At 44.3% G+C, this 19,661-nt stretch overlaps 1 protein-coding gene across 1 annotated transcript in view; it reads left to right on the top strand.

Moving 5' to 3' along the window:
* Positions 1-19,661, top strand: part of CCNY (cyclin Y) — an 88,139-nt gene that overhangs the window by 55,452 nt on the left and 13,026 nt on the right. The window contains exons 3-5 of the mRNA XM_077304761.1: positions 5,468-5,502; positions 14,356-14,456; positions 17,226-17,261. Coding sequence (XP_077160876.1) covers positions 5,468-5,502; positions 14,356-14,456; positions 17,226-17,261 — 172 coding nt within the window. The remainder of the gene's footprint in view (positions 1-5,467; positions 5,503-14,355; positions 14,457-17,225; positions 17,262-19,661) is intronic.

The raw sequence follows: 19,661 nt of genomic DNA, 5'->3' as shown, positions 1-19,661 counted from the left end.
CTCTCAGGTAAAAAATAATGAATGTGTTTTGTGATGAGATCCTCAATTTTCTTCTGTCGCTGTTTCAGAAGCAAAGTGGGCAAGGATTCAATTCAGACATGGCGGCTTCACAGCTTCAAAAATCTTGTCAGCATTCATCAGGAAGATCAATAGGAAACTATTAGTTTAAAAAATTGACCATTTCTGTCACCATTATTGGCTGCTCTGCATCCCAACGAAAGTACAAGTCTGATTGGATCGGCAAAATATCATTCAAGAAGGATCTAGCAAACCGGTCACATTTAATAGCTATTTTCCAATTAGATTAACTTTGCCTCAGATGCAGTGCCAGCTACCGCTCTAACCCCAAATTCAGTTGAGGATTCAGTTTAGATGTGGTGGCTTTCACAAATCCAAAAATCTTGAGACCATCCATCAGGAAGATCAATTGGAGGGGGGCGGGAATTGACCATTCAATTCAGTTGAAGGACAAGAAAAAAAGGTGATGCTCTGATTCCATGTAGCCAATTAAGCTTGATGCTACTGATTGCAATTAAGTATCTGCATGTGGGGCTATGTTGACAACGAGATCCACCAATGGATTCTTATACTTGCCAGCAAGGATACTGCCATCCATCACTATTTGAACTGGGAAGAGTTTTTTAGTCTCTTCCTGTGTTAATGCCTAGAAGGCCACATGAAAGTGCATTTTTGAGAATCGGTTCCATTATCTAGAAAAATGTATCTGGAGAAAGGCAGATTTGCTTCAGGATGCCATGTATTAACTGAATGGAGCCGCCCACGTGACTAGTTGTGAATATTAAAGTATAATTTCTATGCCGCCCCTCCCTATATGGGCTTGGGCGGCTCACTCCCCTTATTGGATGTTTATGGGGGGAACGGATAGTTGACTCATACCACCATGTTTTCTACTCATATGTTGTAAGTTTTATGTCCTGTTTTTAATTTTTAATGGGGTTTTATTGGGGGGGGGTTTATTGATAGACTGTTGTAGCCTGCCATGAGCCGGTTCCGGGAGTGGTGGGGAATAAAAATCTAAATAATAATAATAATAATAATAATAATAATAATAATAATAATAATAATAATAATAATAATAATAATAAAACATTCAATAAAATCACAGTAATAAGATTACAGTAAAATACAATTTGAATCCTCTATTCCCACTCTAGAGCCTCTTGTGTCGCAGAGTGGTAAAGCAGCGACATGCTTTCTGAAGCTTTGCCCATGAGGCTGGGAGTTCAATCCCAGCAGCTGGCTCAAGGTTGACCCAGCCTTCCATCCTTCCGAGGTCGGTAAAATGAGTACCCAGCTTGCTGGGGGGTAAACGGTAATGACTGGGGAAGGCACTGGCAAACCACCCCGTATTGAGTCTGCCATGAAAACGCTAGAGGGCGTCACCCCAAGGGTCAGACATCACCCGGTGCTTGCACAGGGGATACCTTTACGTTTACCTTTACCCACACTCCTTTTGCACTATCCCAGACTGAAGATGACATCAAATGCAGTTAGCAAGTAGGGGGAGCCACGAAGTAGGAGAGGGAGGGAGCCCATCAAACTTCGAACTGTCCTGGTTGCATCCATAGGCCTGGGGGAGAGTGCCATTTTATAGGCCTCGGGGAACTTTGTACTGCTGATTCCCATCAGTTAACATTGCTGGAGACAGGAGTGGGCTGAGTCACTCCCAACACCAGGACTATAGAAACTGTGAGCTGTAAAACATGCAGATTTTCTCAAAATAATTTCCCCTTTTAGCATGCCCAGACTGGTAGCTTGCTTTGTAGTTCTCAGTCATAAGCTGTCTGGTACTTGACAGAGCAATACAGGCTCCTCTCTTTTTGATTCAAGACCTTGATCCATACCAATGTCTGATCCTCTGGATGACAACTCCTATTTCTAAAGCAAACTTTGCTGTCGTCGTGCAGCCTCTTGCTCCCAAAATGCTTTTCAGAATTTCTAAATTTAGGCCATGCTTGCAAAGTTGTGAAATTCCATTCCCAAAATAAGACAGATAGCTTGATGGAAGCCAAAGAGGAGCAGGTGGTAAGTAGGCTGCAGTATTAGGGACAAATTCACAATGTACTGGATCTCTCTATGTAGGAAATTAAATGTGTTCTCATCCATGAGGCCCGCCAGGAGAGGCATGTCTGAAGAAGAGCATTGTACTCTCTCAAGGACTGTTGTAAGATAGCGGCCCCAAAGAGAAACATGGAATGATAGCATGACCCAAAACAGGTGGTTAGTCAAAAATTCCTCCTGCAAGTGAATGTTTCTCCTTACGGAGGCCTGCCTTGGACCCATTATGCACGGGGGGAATAACGCACAATCGGGGTGGAATGGCAGCGACTAAAATCACCGATAATGCATGGAGCCGGCTGCAACCGGCCGCAGCTTCAGTGCATGCTGCCAAAAAAGCCGCGTCAGCGAAACACGGAAGAAAGCGCAGCTTCCGGGTGACCAGGGCGCAACCAGAAGTGGTGCCGGGATCTCCGCGTGCATAATCGGTTGCTCTGGGTTTTGCCACCGTCATGCCCCCTCCCGTGCATAACCGGTGTGCTTTGCGTCTTCCCCCTTCACGTTTTCCATGTGACCCGAAATCGCCGTTTCGGCGGCCGTGCATAACGGGCCTTGGTCACACAACATTCAACTCGATTGCTTTAGCAAGGGACGCATTAATAAGGTCACATGTTTTAGATGTGACTCCCTGCCTCACCCCTTAATCAATTGCCGTCTTCATTTGGACCTAAGATTATTCTTCCTTCCATTTTTCTCACTTTAATATTAATGTGCCTGTGCAGATTAACTATTTTATATTGTCAAATCACTGATTATCTATTCCGCTCTACAAGGTTTCCAGCAGTAGAGATTTCAGGCTGCCCTCCATTTCAATGGGTCATTGGGCCCCATTGGCGCCATTGGGCTACTTGGCCTTCTGTCCCCCAGTTAGGTATCCCCTGTATGGCTAAGCCTGTATGGCTAAGCCTCAGACTCTTGTCGGGGAACATTATGTGAATACAAGCACAGATAAGGTTTTAATATCCCTTCCAAAGAGAGGGAAGAGAGAAGGAGAATAAAGCTCCACTATTTTTTAGCATTATGTAGAGTTATTGTCTTGCAAACACTAGTAATTTATCATGGTCTGGGTGCATAGGGTCCTGAAGAGTTACTGAAAGAATCAAGTGCAGTGTGGCACAGGTGTTTCAGGCTGTATCACCAGGAAAGGTGTTTAATTGTACACAGTTTTGATCCTGATGGTTTCATACTAGATGGACTTCTGACTGCATAAGCCTCTGGCTTCTAGGTGAGTTCTAGGGACTGAGGCTCCTGGCAGAGAGGGGGATATATAGGGGTATCAGGCAGCTTGGAGGACCTGCTCTGATTTCCATTTAATGTCATTGTTTTAGAAAACATTACATAGCATTATGTATTTTTAGATAACGTGATTCTTTTGACCTCAGGTAAGGTCTCCTGTGTCATTGCATGTAAGAGCAGCAAGTCTGGGCAGGAGCAATTTGCAATCATCACTTGATGGTACTGCTTCTAAGATTAGCGATTCCCCGAATTAGAGGCAGTGCAGCTTTTGTTCCTGCACTAAATTATTTAAAGCTATCAAAATGAGGAGAAGTTGTAATTGATGCGTAATTATTAACTCACGGATATTGCCTTTTGTCCTTTGAAGTCCCCCCATTAAAGCTGTCTCTTAACACACCGCACAAAGAGTAACAGAAGAGTGCAATGACATGGGGGGAAATCACATTTCCTCTTTATTTTAATGCTGTCCAATTTCTTTCTTTCTCCTTTGTTAAAAAGGTTAACATTTTAAGTAGCAAAAATTAGACCAGGGCACAGGGTCTTAAAAATAAAGAAGCAATTTAAGAAACTTTGGCAGCTCTCCCACCTTTTTAGCTTTGAAAAATAATGCAACATGTTTTGGAAAAAAACCAAGTACAGAAAAACAAGAGGGAGCTTGTCAGTGGAATCAGCCACAACCTGAAACACACTCACTTTCATTTAAATTCCTGTTTTGTGAGGCTTTACATTTTAACAAAGTGTAAAAGGGAACAGGTAATTATTACTGTTGGTTTCCAGTTTTCTGAGGTCACTCTGTACCTTGTGTGCAGTGCAAAGGAATATAAACTCAAGGAACTGGTGGAAAAAAACAATACTGTATCTCAGGGTTTTAGAAGAAGAAGAAGAGTTGGTTATTATATGCCGCTTTTCCCTACCTGAAAGAGGCTCAAAGCGGCTTACAGCTGCCTTCCCATTCTTCTCCCCACAACAGACACCCTGTGGGGTAGGTGAGGCTGAGAGAGCGCTGATATCACTGTTCGGTCAGAACAGTTTTATCAGTGCCGTGGCGAGCCCAAGGTCACCCAGCTGTTTGCATGTGGGGGAACGCAGAATCGAACCTGGCATGCCAGATTAGAAGTCTGCACTCGTAACCACTACACCAAACTGGCTCTCTTAGCGACAGCTTATGGCACAGAGTGGTAAGGCAGCAGAAATGCTGTCTGAAGCTGTCTGCCCATGAGGCTGGGAGTTTGATCCCAGCAGCCGGCTCAAGGTTGACTCAGCCTTCCATCCTTCCGAGGTCGGTAAAATGAGTACCCAGCTTGCTGGGGGGTAACCGGTAATGACTGGGGAAGGCACTGGCAAACCACCCCGTATTGAGTCTGCCATGAAAACGCTAGAGGGTGTCACCCCAAGGGTCAGACATGACCCGGTGCTTGCACAGGGGATACCTTTACCTTTACCTTATGGTTTATATTTTCATTCATCCCATTTTTATCGACTCTTTCTCCAAGGAGCCCAAAGAGTAGTATATAGTTTGTCCCTCTCTCATTTTATCCTCACAAACGTAAGAGTCTGTAAGAGACCCAGGATCACCCAGTGAGCTCTCCTGACTGGAGGTGGGATGGAACGTAGATTTCCCCGGCAATAGTTCAACATGCTAACTTTTATATTGCACTTATTCTTTCAGTACCATAGCTTAAGTTTTCTTTACATAAAAGAAATGTCATTAACTGGTAATAAATATTGCAGGCAAATCTGCATAGCATTTTCAACCTTATTAAAACATATATTTCGTATATAGTGCCATTCAAGCCTATCAAAAGCTTTCTCTGTCTGTGCAGAGGAGTACCAGTCAAACGGAACATTTGGATCATAGTACTAGAGTCATTAATTTAGGAATCAATATTGTAATACCTGTTGGTTAACTTGCATTCGGTTTCTCATTAACCTGTGCAGTTGCAAATTTAAATTTCAGATTTATATGGGAAATGTTGAAATGCTTTCCATTTCTTTCCTTGTTTTTATGTTAAGAAATGATATTTTATTCTATTTATGATTACAGAAGATACTGAAAAAATAAAGAAGCACCTCTATTACCATGTACCATCTTTTTTGTGCAAAAATAAGAAGGCAAATATAACATTTCTTCTACATGTTTATATTTCCACAGTGCGGGAAAAACGCAAGAGTCTCTATATAAACCATGTAAGTAGAACACAATCCTTTTCTGAATTAGCATTTGTGAATAGACATTCAACGTTTATTGGCAAATAAATTGACAGTGTATAGACAATGGAAGTAAAAGGGGCACATGTGATTTCATAGTAGTATCATGGAGTACTTTATAAATATGTTGTATGAACCTGAGCATCCTTTGACTAACTTCAGCTTATTAAATAGGCTCCTAAGGTGCATAGAATTCAAGGAAGTGAACAGAACTAATCACACTTGAGCTGCATTTTTCCTTTACTTCTCCCTTCTTTTAGATATACATTGGAGAAGCAGAGAAGGAAAGGATAGCTTATGGATGAATCTGAATCTGGATGTTATATGTCCAGCCAAAATCATGCAAATTGTAGCTAATGTTAAAAGTGAGGCTGCAGAGTAACTTTGCATCCCTGTTTAATCTGGTGGCGTTAGCATAGGTCTGGGGGATGTCAACAATACATGCCTTTTGCCTCTTCCTGAGGGCTGTCCTTTGGCACACTGAGGAGTTGTTTTGGTTGCTTGGACTGTAGACGTGTCCCTGTTCTCCGTGTGTGTTTCATGGCGGTGGGGGAACACAGTCTTGCTGACAGATGGTTTACTTTGCTGCACCTGGCAAAATATGCTCACATCCACCTAAGCTTATGCTATGATAGGTTTGTCATCAGGCAGTCATCTGAATGGCTACAGAGGAGTGGGTCATGTGGATGTCTTTTGGTTGCTGCGGGAGTGTTCCTTGGTTTTCTTCGTATCACGTGGCTTTCATGGCTGTTGGTAACTGACATACTATGGCAGTGATTCCCAACCCTCCTAATGCTGCGACCCTTTAATGCAGTTCCTCATGTTGTGGTGACCCCCAGCCATAAAGTTATGCAAGTGTCCTTTCACAGAAATTAAACCAAAACTGACCAATGGCGTGAAGATCCATTGTTCATGATTGTATATAAATGGGTTTCTCAGTTCTGCTTCTTGTCCCACCATGCCCATCTCACACTTTTCTGCTGCTCCAGACAGACACCTACAGGAGGAACAGCAACAGTGGTAGCGCCCCCCTGGCTAAGCTACTCACCCTGCCGTGACCCCTGTGAAAGGATCATTCAACCCCCAAAGGGGTCCCGACCCCCAGGCTGAGAACCACTGGGCTGGTGTTACTGGTTCCTCGGGAGCTTGCTTTGGCTAAGACATGGATGAGGAAGAAGATTACGGAGCCTTTTTGAGTCTTCTGCTTTTGGTTTACTTGCATTTCACTTAGGAATACTCGTTGCTCGTGCCTCCCTGGCTCCCATTTAGCGGCAGTCTACAGTCGGTAGTGTGAGGCCCGACTGATGTGTGTGGTGGTATCGCCACAGGCCCATCATCAGCATTGTTACATAACCCGTCTGTCTGATCTGACTGTGTGGGCTCCAAATGTACACATTGCTGGAGCAGGTGTGGCAGCTGTGGAGGTATGGCGAAAACCACTCCTCTCAAAGAGATTGCAAAGAAACGCTGTGTGTGTGTGCAAAGTGCCGTCCAATCACAGTCAACTTGTGGTGATCCTACAGGGCAGGGGTGGCCGAATTGTGGCTCTCCAAATGTCCATGGACTACAATTACCATGAGCCCCTGCCAGCGCTGGGTTTCCAAGGCAAGAGATGCTCAGAGGTGGTTTTCCATTGCTTTCCTTGACACAGTGACCTTGGAATTCCTTGTTGGTCTCCTATCCGAATATGAACCAGATAACTTTTGAGATCTGGCAAGATTGGGCTAGCCTGTGCCATCCAGGTGCAGATACCTTAAATCAGGGGTAGTCAACCTGTGGTCCTCCAGATGTTCATGGACTACAATTCCCAGAAGCCCCTGACAGCGAATGCTGGCAGGGGCTTCTGGGAATTGTAGTCCATGAACATCTGGAGGGCCACAGTTTGACTACCCCTGCTCTAGATGTTCATGGACTACAATTCCCATGAGCCCCTGCCAGCAGACGCCTGGAGAACTGCAGGTTGACTACCCCTGCCTTAAATAACCAGATAACAGTTTCCCATGTAAGTTGAAATAATCTCCCTGATTGCTCCTGATTCCTAGTTGGGAATTCCAGGCTGACCTGTCCTGAGCACTAAGTTTTGTTAAACAGTTTATGTGTAGAAAATTTTGCTATCGGAACCAATACCGTGTTGCTATTAACACGGGCTTTAACCACTGAATTAGCTAATGAGACTTAAAAGTTCTTGGCATCGATACTGCTTTCTGGGAAACAGTGGGTTTCATAGTTTTAGAATTTTTGTAGCTGTGTTATATATATTATATTATATTCTGGCAGCCTATTTGAGGAAGAGTTTAAATGTGTATTGACGGGGCATTGTCTCCCTCAATACACATTTAAACTTGTTTCTCAGAATCCCTAGGGCCACTGTGTCAAACTCTCTTTCTAATGGTTGGTTTTGCTTCTGGTTTTTTTTTTTCTGCCACTCACTCAGAAAATACTTACTTTTTTAGCTCAAATATAGGTATCGTTCTCATGAAATGTCACAAATTACCAGCCTTTAGCTTAATCTGACATATGTGAGAATGTCGGTTGACGTAATAGATGTTCTTATGGCACGTCAATCAACTCGCGTCATCTGTCACTTTCCTATTATGGCGAGGAAGGAAGTCCCGCCTCGTATGGATGACAAGGTGACTTTTTAATAGGACAGCAGGCAGTCCCCCCCCCCCCCCCATGCTTGTCTGGCAAGAGATTTGGGAAGCAAAGAATCAGAGAGATTTTTTTCTCCTTCTTCTAAATCCTATTGTATTGGTGGATTCTTCCCTCACCTCCATTGAAGTGCTGGTGGTGACCTTCATTTTTGTTCCATACAGAACTGGCAACAGGGCCTTGTGAAGTGCTTCTTACCTATACACGTGCTGCCTCTTGCAGTCTGTGTTTTATCCTCTTTCATTCTTTCTCCGAACTTAGTCAAGCTGTAAAGAGAGAAAGAGAGATGGTAGCCTTTTGAAAATACAAGCCAACTAAAAGAGACGGGGAGCTTTGTTGGCCTTTGAAAGGAAGGAAGGGTTTCTTGATTTCTTTTCCCCCAGATTAGACAGGTAAATCCTTTGGTACAGTTAAAATGACGGACATTATTATGCAGCTGCTTATACCTTTGGCTTGGTCCTCTTCCTGGCCATGCTCACAAATGACCCCTCAGCTGCTCTTCCTGTGTGAGTCTGTGCGTGTGTGGAATAATCAATTCCAATGATCTACACGTTAAAGTCATATTATGGACATGCCTTTCCTGTATCCAAAGTAAGCTATGGCAGGTGTCCCCCGTCCCATCCCGTCCCCCCGGTAAATGCCATTGCATTAATTAGGGTAACTACATTGCAGCTTTGTTCATCTTGTGTTAGTCAAGGACAAAACTGTGGCGAAGAAGAGATCTGGTCACTTAGATATGGTCACCTAGGTCCACCTCCATGTCTTGCTTCTGTCCTGGTGATAACGTCAGCAGCTTAGAGAAGGGCTCTGACATTGGAGGCTTGTCCCTCAAGCCAAGCCATTGAGCTAAGTCACAAATGCAGTTCCTATTCTATTGAGTTTGGTCATTGGCCAACCAGGGTCACTGTTATCTATTGTGAACAGCAACAGATCACCAAGGTCAGAGGGAAGTCTTTGAGAACAACTGCTCCCTGATATTTTTAACTGGCGATGTGGGATATTGAAACCTTGGGACCTTCTTTACAGGAAGTACATGCTGAACCACTGAGCCTGTAGTCTTTTGGGTTGCTGCATAATCTGGCAAGGTTCATCTTCATCTCTGGGTATAATGAGAGGGTGCGAATGGAAAAATGAGAGAGAGAGCTCTTCACCCATGAAAATAAGTCCGTGTTCAGGTCTGATGAAGGCCTTTCAGCTGTGCCTAGTTCCTGCAGCACAGAACAATGTATTACTGATTTCATAAGAACTGTGCTGTCTCACTGAATAAAGTAGATCATGTCTGGGAGTTGTGCTGCAGTTTGACATTTTAAGGATAGATCCACCGAGCTATTTTGCATTAGAAATGTCTGATCTTGGTGTATTGCTGCAGGTTTGGCCCCTCATGCCTTTCATCTCTTTTGCTTTGTCAGTTTATTTGTTGACTTGTTATGTTGCCATCCTGAGCTATGCCGTTTCCAATATTTTGCATATTAAAAGTAAATCCTGTTAATGTACAGAATAAGATGGTTGGTTATGTAGGAATGAGTCAACAGCTAACTGTATCGCAAGCACTTCTGAAGTTGTACATTTTCTTCTCAGTTTCTTTCATGCTGTTCTAGTTTCGATAAGAAGCGTTTGGCTGAAGATTAGAGTTCCTCCTTTACAACCTGTTTTCCTCTGAATAAAATATCAGAAGCAACAAAACCATCCAGCAAGGGCTTGGAAGTTCACAAAGGAGGCAGGGCTGAGACTGTGTGCCAAATAACAGCAGTGACGTTTCTTTACAACTTCAGACAACAAAGACCCAGGGCAGAAATTTAAGGACCTTGATTTCTAGCTGTTTCCTTTGGTTTGAATGCTATTTAAATAGGCAGGGGCTGTCTTCCAAGAACAAGCTTTATATCAGTTTTTTGGATAATGCTACTTGACTGTCAGGGAGTACCACTTGTTCACATTCTCCACCTGTTGCTCCATATTGCTGAACATTGGGGGGGGGGTCATAATACAAGTTAGGTGAGAAAGGAGAGACACTATGGGAAAGGAGAGATAAATTTTCTGGAGAGGAAAATACAGGAGGAAAGTAAGATGGATTTATCTATAGCAGCCTTTCTCGACCCCTGAAATATTCTTCAGGATTCAAGAAACCCCAGAAGTGGTGTGATTGTGCAGAATGTGGTTAGGAAGCCTAGCTGTGTACACGCCCACTCAAGGTCCCTCCCCTTCCCCTCCCCTCCAGGCATATAATTCGCCATTTTGGGAGGGATAGCAGGTCCACATGGCCATATATGATCATATCACCCAATAAATGGTCAACACATTAAAGAAACCCCAGGGTTTCATAAAACCCTTGTTCAGAAAGCTTGCTCTAGGGGCAGGCCAGGTTGTGTTTGAGTCTTGAGAATCTAAAACAGGGGTCGTCAAACTGCGGCCCTCCAGATGTCCATGGACTACAAATCCCATGAGCCCCTGCCAGCGTTCGCTGGCAGGGGCTCATGGGAATTGTAGTCCATGGACATCTGGAGGGTTGCAGTTTGACTACCCCTGATAAGAGAATGTGGGAGAGAGGGAAACATCGTCAGCTGAACTAGTCTTTGGAATCTTCTTAACACGGTAGTCATTTTCCTAGGAACCTTTTAGAAGGAATAACATTTTTAAAGGATTTATAGCCACTCACTTTTTAAAGCCCAGTGGGTTTTTTTTTGAGGCAGCTTCAAGTAAAGTCCTCCGCTCTAACGAATCAATAAAAAGATGATGGGTTGGCTCCCTGGGGGGATTTCCTGGGGGGGAAACGAGGTTTGAAGAAACAGCACATCGGCTCACTCCAGTTTGTGACTGCTGAGTTATGAAGTGAGCTGACAGGGAGCAAGCTGATTTACTCTCCAGTAAACATAACAGAAAGCTTATTTAAAGGAAAAAATACAAGCCGAGGTAAATATTAACAAGCAACAGAGAGGTGGGGGGTTTCAGGTTTTAGACTGCACGCCAAGAAAGGAAACCCCACTAGGTTTCATATAAACACAGCACTTTGTTGTGACTAAGCTGTATGCTAGATCCAACAAACGTGGCTGGTGTACTGTAATACCTTATTACACTCAGTTACCCAGACAGGAGAACTTAACCGAAGATCATTAATAAATACTCCTGTTAAACTAGCCCAGGCTTTCATGAAACCCTGAGGGCTGTCTGTCTGTCTGTCTGTCTGTCTGTCTGTCTGTCTATCTATCTATCTATCTAATTTGTTAAACATTTATCACGTGATAAGACTATATATGGTCATGTTGACACCCCCCTCCATGGCCAATGATGGGCCTGGAGAGGGTGGGAAGGGGAGGGGCCCTGGGTGGGCGTGTCCACAGCTCTACTTCCCAACCATATTCTGGACGATCGTGCCACTTCTGGGGTTTCTCAAAGCATGAAGAATGTTTCAGGGGGTTCTCAGTGGTAAAAAAAGTTGAGAAGGGCTGAACTAACCCTTCAAAAACCCCTTCTCACTCACTCCCAACATCCCACCTTAAACGACTGATATTCCAGCTGTCGAAATCTTAACCTCCCTCTCCTTGCATTCAGCTTCAGAGCATCCTTCCCCTGGTTCCTGTGCTGCTGGGAAAACTTCCATGGCTCTTTTAAATCACAAGTGAACAGCAAATTGCATATTCTACAGCTGCAGGAAGATTAATTAAGCATTTATATTATGCTTTTCTCGGCATTCTGAATTTGCTTTAGGTAAAATATAAATTTGTAGCCATGTAAGAATAAGATGAGCCTCTTGTGGCACAGAGTGGTAAGGCAGCAGACATGCAGTCTGAAAGCTCTGCCCATGAGGCTGGGAGTTCAATCCCAGCAGCCGTCTCAAGGTTGACTCAGCCTTCCATTCTTCCGAGGTCGGTAAAATGAGTACCCAGCTTGCTGGGGGGTAAACGGTAATGACTGGGGAAGGCACTGGCAAACCACCCCGTATTGAGTCTGCCAAGAAAACGCTGGAGGGCGTCACCCCAAGGGTCAGACATGACCCGGTGCTTGCACAGGGGATACCTTTCCCTTTACCTTAAGAATAAGATGTTGCCTTCACTGGCATTTTAAATTAAATGTCGCTCAGAATAGACGCATGTCACAGTGCCTGAAGATACCTACATATTCTCTAGGTTATAGAACTTGTCCAGAGAGGCGATCGATTAAGAAAGTATGACAAACATGGGCTTTCTTGCGGAGCGGAAGGTTGAGAGTTTTTACCCTGCATTGGGGAGAGTGGAGCTGTACGTTCTGAGAGAGCTCACACCTAAAATCCAAGGTTTTGGGTGGCCTGGTTTGAAAAGACCTTTGCTGGTGTCCTCGGAGAACCGTCATCGACTGAAGTAAACAATATTTCCTAGATGTTGTATACGAGGCCGTTTCATATGGTCTGTTTTGCATTGAAGTTGGAGCTCAGGGATTTTTTTTTATCAGCGTGCCCTCTTTTCCCTTTCTCAGAGGATACCGGAGTTTAGTTAAGAAATGTGCCCAAAGACTTAATTACATGGAAATATGTGAAATAACAGATGGTGTGACAGAAGGTACACCCGAATCATTTCCTTCTTTAATACCAAATAATATATTTTTACAACTTTTCCACACCAACCTATAATTACTTGGGCGCTCGATTGGTGCCCGGCTTCAGAGACAGGCGGGGTTCATTCCATGTACTTCTATTGACTGCTACATCTAGTGATCCATTTGGATATGGTGAAATCCTACTTAGAATCATAGACCCACAGAGTTGAAAGGGGCCAAACAGGCCATCCAGTCCAGCCCCGTGCTCAGTGCAGAATCAGCCTAAAGCATCCTTGATAAGTATCTGTCCAGCTGCTGCTTAAAGACTGCCAGTGAGGGGGAGCTCACATCTTCTTACTGCTCAACTATTCTCACTGTGAATTCCCTCCCTGATGTCTAGCCATTCTAAACCCATTACTGCTGGTCCTATCCTCTGCTGCCAACAGGAACCTTTCCCTGCCCTCCTCTAAGTGACAACCATTCAGTTGCTTAAAGGCAGCAATTGTGTCCCTTCTCAACCTCTTCTTCTGCAGGCTGAATATTCACAAGTCCTTCAGCCAGTCCTTCAGCCTTTCCTCATAGGGCCTGGATCCCACGCCCCGGGTAATCTTCATCACTCTCCTCTGAACCCTCTCAGTTTTATCCAAGTCCTTTTCTGGAACCGTTTTAGACCCTCTTTATATACCTGCTTCCCATTTATCTTCTTCCTCTTCACCTTGGGTTGCTGATGACCTATATGTGGTCTCTGAACATTACAGTGATGTAGTGCTGTTTCTCTTAGGTGTTAATTTTTTTGGTGGGGGGGATAGGGACTGTGAAAGAAGTGCTGCCGTTGACACTCAGAGCTAGTAAAGGACGCATGGAGTCGTTGGGGTTGAGAGTTCCTATGCTGTTCCTATATCAGCCCTTGCTTGATATAAATTGGACATAGTTTAGTTCTCTTTCATCTGTCCTCTGGACCAGGGGTAGTCAACCTGTGGTCCTCCAGATGTCCATGGACTACAATTCCCATGAGCTGGCAGGGGCTCAAGGGAATTGTAGTCCATGGACATCTGGAGGACCACAGGTTGACTACCCCTGCTCTGGACAACAGAGAAGAAATGGGAAAGCTAGAGAAAACCAGGGACTTGAAAATGTGCTGGGAGACATTTTTTTTCGTACATTTTGGATCAGGGTGTAAACAAAGATGACCTCACTTAAGAAAACATTATTTTTGTGGACAAACCTTTTCTATTGATTTTAAGTGCTCGTTTCTTTTGTCTGATAGAGGGGGGGTTAATATTGTCCGGTCTGAAGAACATCACTTTCTTTATCCATTCCACATTTGGGAATGAGATTTGGGAATGGCATGCACCTTCTGCTTATGTCTTCTCACATCTTCCTCTCTGGAATTTCAGTACTTAAGCATCAGCATTGTATGTCTGTGGATGCTAATATCTTTGAGTTGTTCAAGCTAGTAGCAGATTTCTTTACAATTCACAGGATACATAAGAGTTCTACATCTCGCCCCCTTCCACCCACCCCTGCATCTCCATTAACCTGGCTGCTGTGGACGTGTCTGCATGTGTGTACAACAGCGGAGGAACTGTTTACTTAATAGTACTCTCTGACTAAGGGGGAAATACCCTTTGTATTATGTGACTGCTATTGTTCTTCTTGCATGTTGTTTTCTAGCATCCTCCTGGTCAATTGAGAAGGAAATACAGTTCCTGTTCCACGATTTTCCTGGATGACAGCACAGTCAGCCAGCCCAACCTCAAATATACAATTAAATGGTGGGTATTGAATTATTTCTCTCAAAGACATGTATAGATATTATTTTTGAATTATTACTTTGCAAAAGCAGAAGGGGAGAGGGAATCAAATTCTCAGCTCTAATCTGATTCTTTTTTTCTTTTTTTGCCTAGGAATTTACATGATGGTTGTAATGTGAGCTGGGGGGATATATTTTTATTCCACCCTCCCTCTGATAAGCTCAGGGTGGCGTACATTGTTTCCCACTTTTTCTGTTTCATCTTCACAATCGCCCCATGACGTGGTCATGCCGAGAGATGGTGACTGGCCCAAGGTCACCGAGTAATTTCATGGGAAATGAGGACGGAATGTAATAGACTGTCAGCGCTATCCTAAGCAGAGTCACACCCATCTAAATCTGTCAGAGTCCATTGACTTAGAAGAGTGTAAGTCTGCTTAGGAGGGCACTATCTGAGGCACCCAGATTGCAAGAGGTTTTGATGGATAGAGGCGGTGTATCTAGCTGACCCAGCTGCGAGGGGTCGGACACCAGAAAGGCAGGAAGACAGCTGATTAAAGGGAGAATCCTCTCTGGGACCATCACATAGTTAAGTCTAGATAGAGAAAATTCAGTGAAGCAGGATTGGAAGCCAAACAGCTGTTCTTAACCAGGCACATAGCTATAGCCAGGTTTTCTCAACCAGGTTTTGTGAAACCCTAAGGTTTCTTGAGGGCCTCGGAAGGGTTTTCCAAATCGGTGGGAGTTCATCGATTTTTAATATATGTTTTAAATCTGTTAAACATTTATCAGGTGCTATGACCATATATGGTCATGTCACCTCACCCTCCCCTCCCCAAATGGCCAATGGGGAGGGGCTATGTTTAGAGTCTATGGGAAGGGGAGGGGCTCCGGATGGGCATGTACGCAGCCATGCTTCCCAACCATGTGCTGCGCAATTATACTACTTCTGGGGTTTCTTGAAGCCTGAAGGATGTTTCAGGGAGTTCTCAATGGTAAAAAAGTTGAGAAAAGCTGCTATAAGCTATGTTAAGATGTGGGCCATGGTCCCCGGTTTTTATACCCCACTTTTCACTACCCAAAGGAGTCTCACAGTGGCTTACAATTGTCTTGCCTTCCTTTCCTCACAACAGGCACCCTGTGAGATAGATGAGGCTGAGAGAGTTCTGAGAGAAACTGCTATTGGGAGAACAGCTCTATCAGGACTGTGACTCATCCAGGGCCAGCCAGCTGGCTGCACCTGGAGGAGTGGTGAATGAAACCCTGAAATAGAAGCTGCCGCTCTTAACCTCTACACCTAGCTAGCTGAAGCATTCCCCCTCCCCTTCTTAAACACCTTTAAGTCTTTCACAAGACATAGAGGATCCAGGTTCTGGTCACCCAATTTAAGCAATATGCCTCAGTTACCTTCATGAAGTTGCTGTTGACTATGCTCCAGTGTAAGTCTAAATGTGAGGCACCGTTTCTGCATTCAGATTTCTAATCGTTTTCCTCGTACTTTCAGAAGAGTTATAGCTCTCTCTCCTGTCACCTTGGCATCCCTGTGCCAGCCCCATCCTTCATGGAGACGTCGTGAACATTCAGAAGAGACCTACCTAATTTGTTTTTCTTTCCTATTCTTTCTTTTTAAAATGTGATTTCCTCCACTTTGAAGTCACACGAAATAAAAATTATAGTGTAATTACCACATGATGTCTGTCTGCTCGTGACACATCAGAGAGACAGTGGTTTTCTTGTAAAAGTTCTGAAGAGAAATTCGAGCCCCGCTAGTTAATTAGTTTATTGTGTACGTGATGCATCGATGGGGAGCCTGTCAAAATAAGGCCGACCACTATCACTGATAAATTTTCAAAAATGCAGGTAATAACATCCCTTCCTTTCTTCTTCAGGGTTACTGCAGTCCCTCATATAGGTGATGTGCTTGAACAGAAGTGCTTTTGAATACTCTAGAGCAGTGGTCCCCAACCTTTTTATCACCGGGGACCAGTCAATGCTTGACAATTTTACTGAGGCCCGGGGGGGGGGTAGTCTTTTGCCGAGGGACGTCGCCACTGCCTGAGCCCCTGCTCCACTTGCTTTCCTGTCGGCTCCCCTGATTTCCCGCTACCCACTGGAGGGCGCTGCCAGCAGCAGCTGCACAGTGCCACGCCAAGGGGGAGCCCCAGCCGTGGCGGCCACTGGAGAGCACCAAAGATGAGCTGGCGGCAGAGTGGCAGGGCAGCCCCTGAGGCAGCAGCTGGGAAGGAGGACGAGGAGGAGCCGTGGCCTGGTATTGAATGATCCACAAACCAGTACTGGTCGCCGGACCGTGGGTTAGGGACCACTGGTCTAGAGCTCTAACCAAAATGTTCATACCCAAATACTTCTGCAGCAGGAGAAGTTTGCCTCTCTCTGCAGGTGCAGTTCTTCTGCTTCCTTCTTCAACCAGGGAAGGGATGTACACTGTCATGTGTAATCAGTTTCCCAAGATCTCTTCCTTTTTCCTGTTGTGTGACATCATTGTAGCTATTGATCTTCACACACTGTCAGGACTCTGGACGTCTTGTAAGTTGAAATACGTGGCTGGGGTTGATGCCAGGAGCAAAACTATTCTGCAAATTTGCTATTCAGATGGGTAATGAAAGCTACCCTTTGCTATCAAAGCAACCGCTGCTGCCTCATTTTTCCTTAAATGACATCCCTTTGCCAAAAATTCTTTGTGGCTGGTTGACCCTTCTGAGCAATTAATATTGTATAGTATTTATAGAAACTATGATGTGCAGAGACACTAATTCTGTATTTTCTTTTACAGTGTAGCTCTTGCAATATATTACCACATCAAAAACAGGTATGTAAACATTGGGACAGCAAGTTAGTCCTTTAAACCCATTAATTAGGCTTTCTCTGTTTCTTGTTCCCCTGTTTTTAGTATTCCGTAGTCATAGTTTGAAAGCAATGACTCCTAAGGAGGGAGGGATGTGATTAGGTGAGAAAAGCTGGGCCGTGGCCACTAATGTGCCAATGGACAACCAAGCTATGGAGAAAAACATTCTGCCTGGGTAAAAGACACACAAAGCATAGAAGGTGTTTGAAATGCTACTATTGTTACAGTTGGTATAATAGTAGCATAGTGGGTGTTTTTAGCAGATTTGCTAAACCAGCTTCGGTCATCATACATGGATCTGGTTTGCTCAGTTTACACAATTCTGATCGCAGCATTTACATATTTTTTTAGAATTTGGGCCTGCTTAGCAAAAGCTGTGGAGAAAGGAAGGGCAAAGATGTCGTCAAAGTAGATGCAAGCAAGTAGGCAGAATTGTGCTTAGTCTTAACCCTGTTTATTGAGAAATAAGTTGGCATACATACAGTTAGAAATATGCCCATAATAGGCATGGTGAGGGATGTATTATTAGAAGGGGCAGAACTGAAAAGCTCCTCAATTCCCACCTTTTAAAACCTGCAAGGCTGCAAGTTAAGAGCCTCTTGTGGCGCAGGGTGGTAAGGCAGCAGTCATGCAGTCTGAAAGCTCTGCCCATGAGGCTGGGAGTTCAGTCCCAGCAGCCGGTTCAAGGTTGACTCAGCCTTCCATCCTTCCGAGGTCGGTAAAATGAGCACCCAGCTTGCTGGGGGGTAAACGGTAATGACTGGGGAAGGCACTGGCAAACCACCCCGTATTGAGTCTGCCATGAAAACGCTGGAGGGCGTCACCCCAAGGGTCAGACATGACTCGGTGCTTGCACAGGGGATACCTTTACCTTTACCTTTAAAACCTGGCAGTTGTGTACAAAACTTTGCTGAGTTAATATTTGTGTAGACGGGCCATGGCTCAGTGGAAGAGTTTCTCCTTTGCACACGGACGGTCCCAGCTTCAGTCCCCAGCATCCTCATTTAAAAGGACCAGGCAATAGATGATGTAAAAGACCTTTGCCTGAGACCCTGGAAACCCGCTGTCAGTCAGAGTACAAAGTGGACCAAAGGACTGATTTACTATAAGGCAGTTTCCTTTGTGTGTAAATACCATGTTAGTTGCTCCTTGATGGATTAAGAGCAGCTCTTTAAATTTTTCACACCACATTTATATTGGCTATGTGTTATACCTGCTTGACTCTAAGGGTTTCCTGAATGGGTGAGAGTTTATATACACACACACACACACACACACACACACACACACACACATATATATATATACATATAGATGGATGGATGGATGGGTAGGTAGGTAGGTAGGTAGGTGATAGATAGATAGATAGATAGATAGATAGATAGATAGATAGATAGATAGATAGATAGATAGATAGATAGATAGATAGATAGATAGATAGATAGATAGATAGATAGATAGATAGATAGATAGATAGATAGATAGATAGATAGAGATATAGAGATATAGAGATATAGAGATATATATGACCATATTAGGCCATGTCGACCTGCCCCCCTCCCCATGGCCAATGATGGGCCTGGAGGGGGTGGGAAGAGGAGGGGTCCCAGGTAGATATGTACACAACTGTGCTTCCCAACCATATTCTTTGTGAGTGCACCACTACAGGGGTTTCTCGAAGCCTGAATAATATTTCAGGGGTTTCTCAATGGTTAAAAAGTTGAGAAAGACTGCTCTAAGGTATTACAAGGTCAAGGGTACTTCAACACAAACGTTTAGAGCCCAGGAGGGCTTTGGGGGTGGAGAAGCGCTGCTTTTGTTGCAGCCTGTTTTTCCTTTGCCACCTAAACTGTGGCAGTTGCTGCAAGGCATTTGTGCATAACATGTTATTCATGCGCCCTCTGCTGTACCTTGCAGGTAACGTAACTGTTCGTTGCTTCTGGCTGCAGAAGTGTCGCCAGTATTTTGAAATGCAAAACGCTTGGTTTGGCTGCACCTTTTAAACATATATTTTGAGTGGAATTAAGGGGAATAAGCAATTCAAAAAACCTGTTGTTCAAAAGCAGAAAATTAAAATTCATGCTGCCTCCGTTAAAACAATAAGGCCCTTCTGTAGCAAGCATCCTTGTTCCTGAGGTCGTTGCAGTGTTTGCCTTTGGGTGACACTGCTGCGCACGAATGAAGGAGCCAAGGAACATGGTGGTACAGACCACACTTTCCCCTTTTCAAAATCCTCAAACTGCAAGGAGATCATGTTTCAACTCAGATGTTCAGGCTCAGTGATGAAATGTGGTTTGTGTAAACCAGGGGTAGTCAAACTGCGGCCCCCCAAATGTCCATGGACTACAATTCCCATGAGCCCCT

Source organism: Paroedura picta, chromosome 11 (genome assembly GCF_049243985.1).
Source record: "Paroedura picta isolate Pp20150507F chromosome 11, Ppicta_v3.0, whole genome shotgun sequence".
Lineage (NCBI taxonomy): Eukaryota > Metazoa > Chordata > Lepidosauria > Squamata > Gekkonidae > Paroedura > Paroedura picta.
This window is presented reverse-complemented; position numbering and strand designations above follow the sequence as displayed.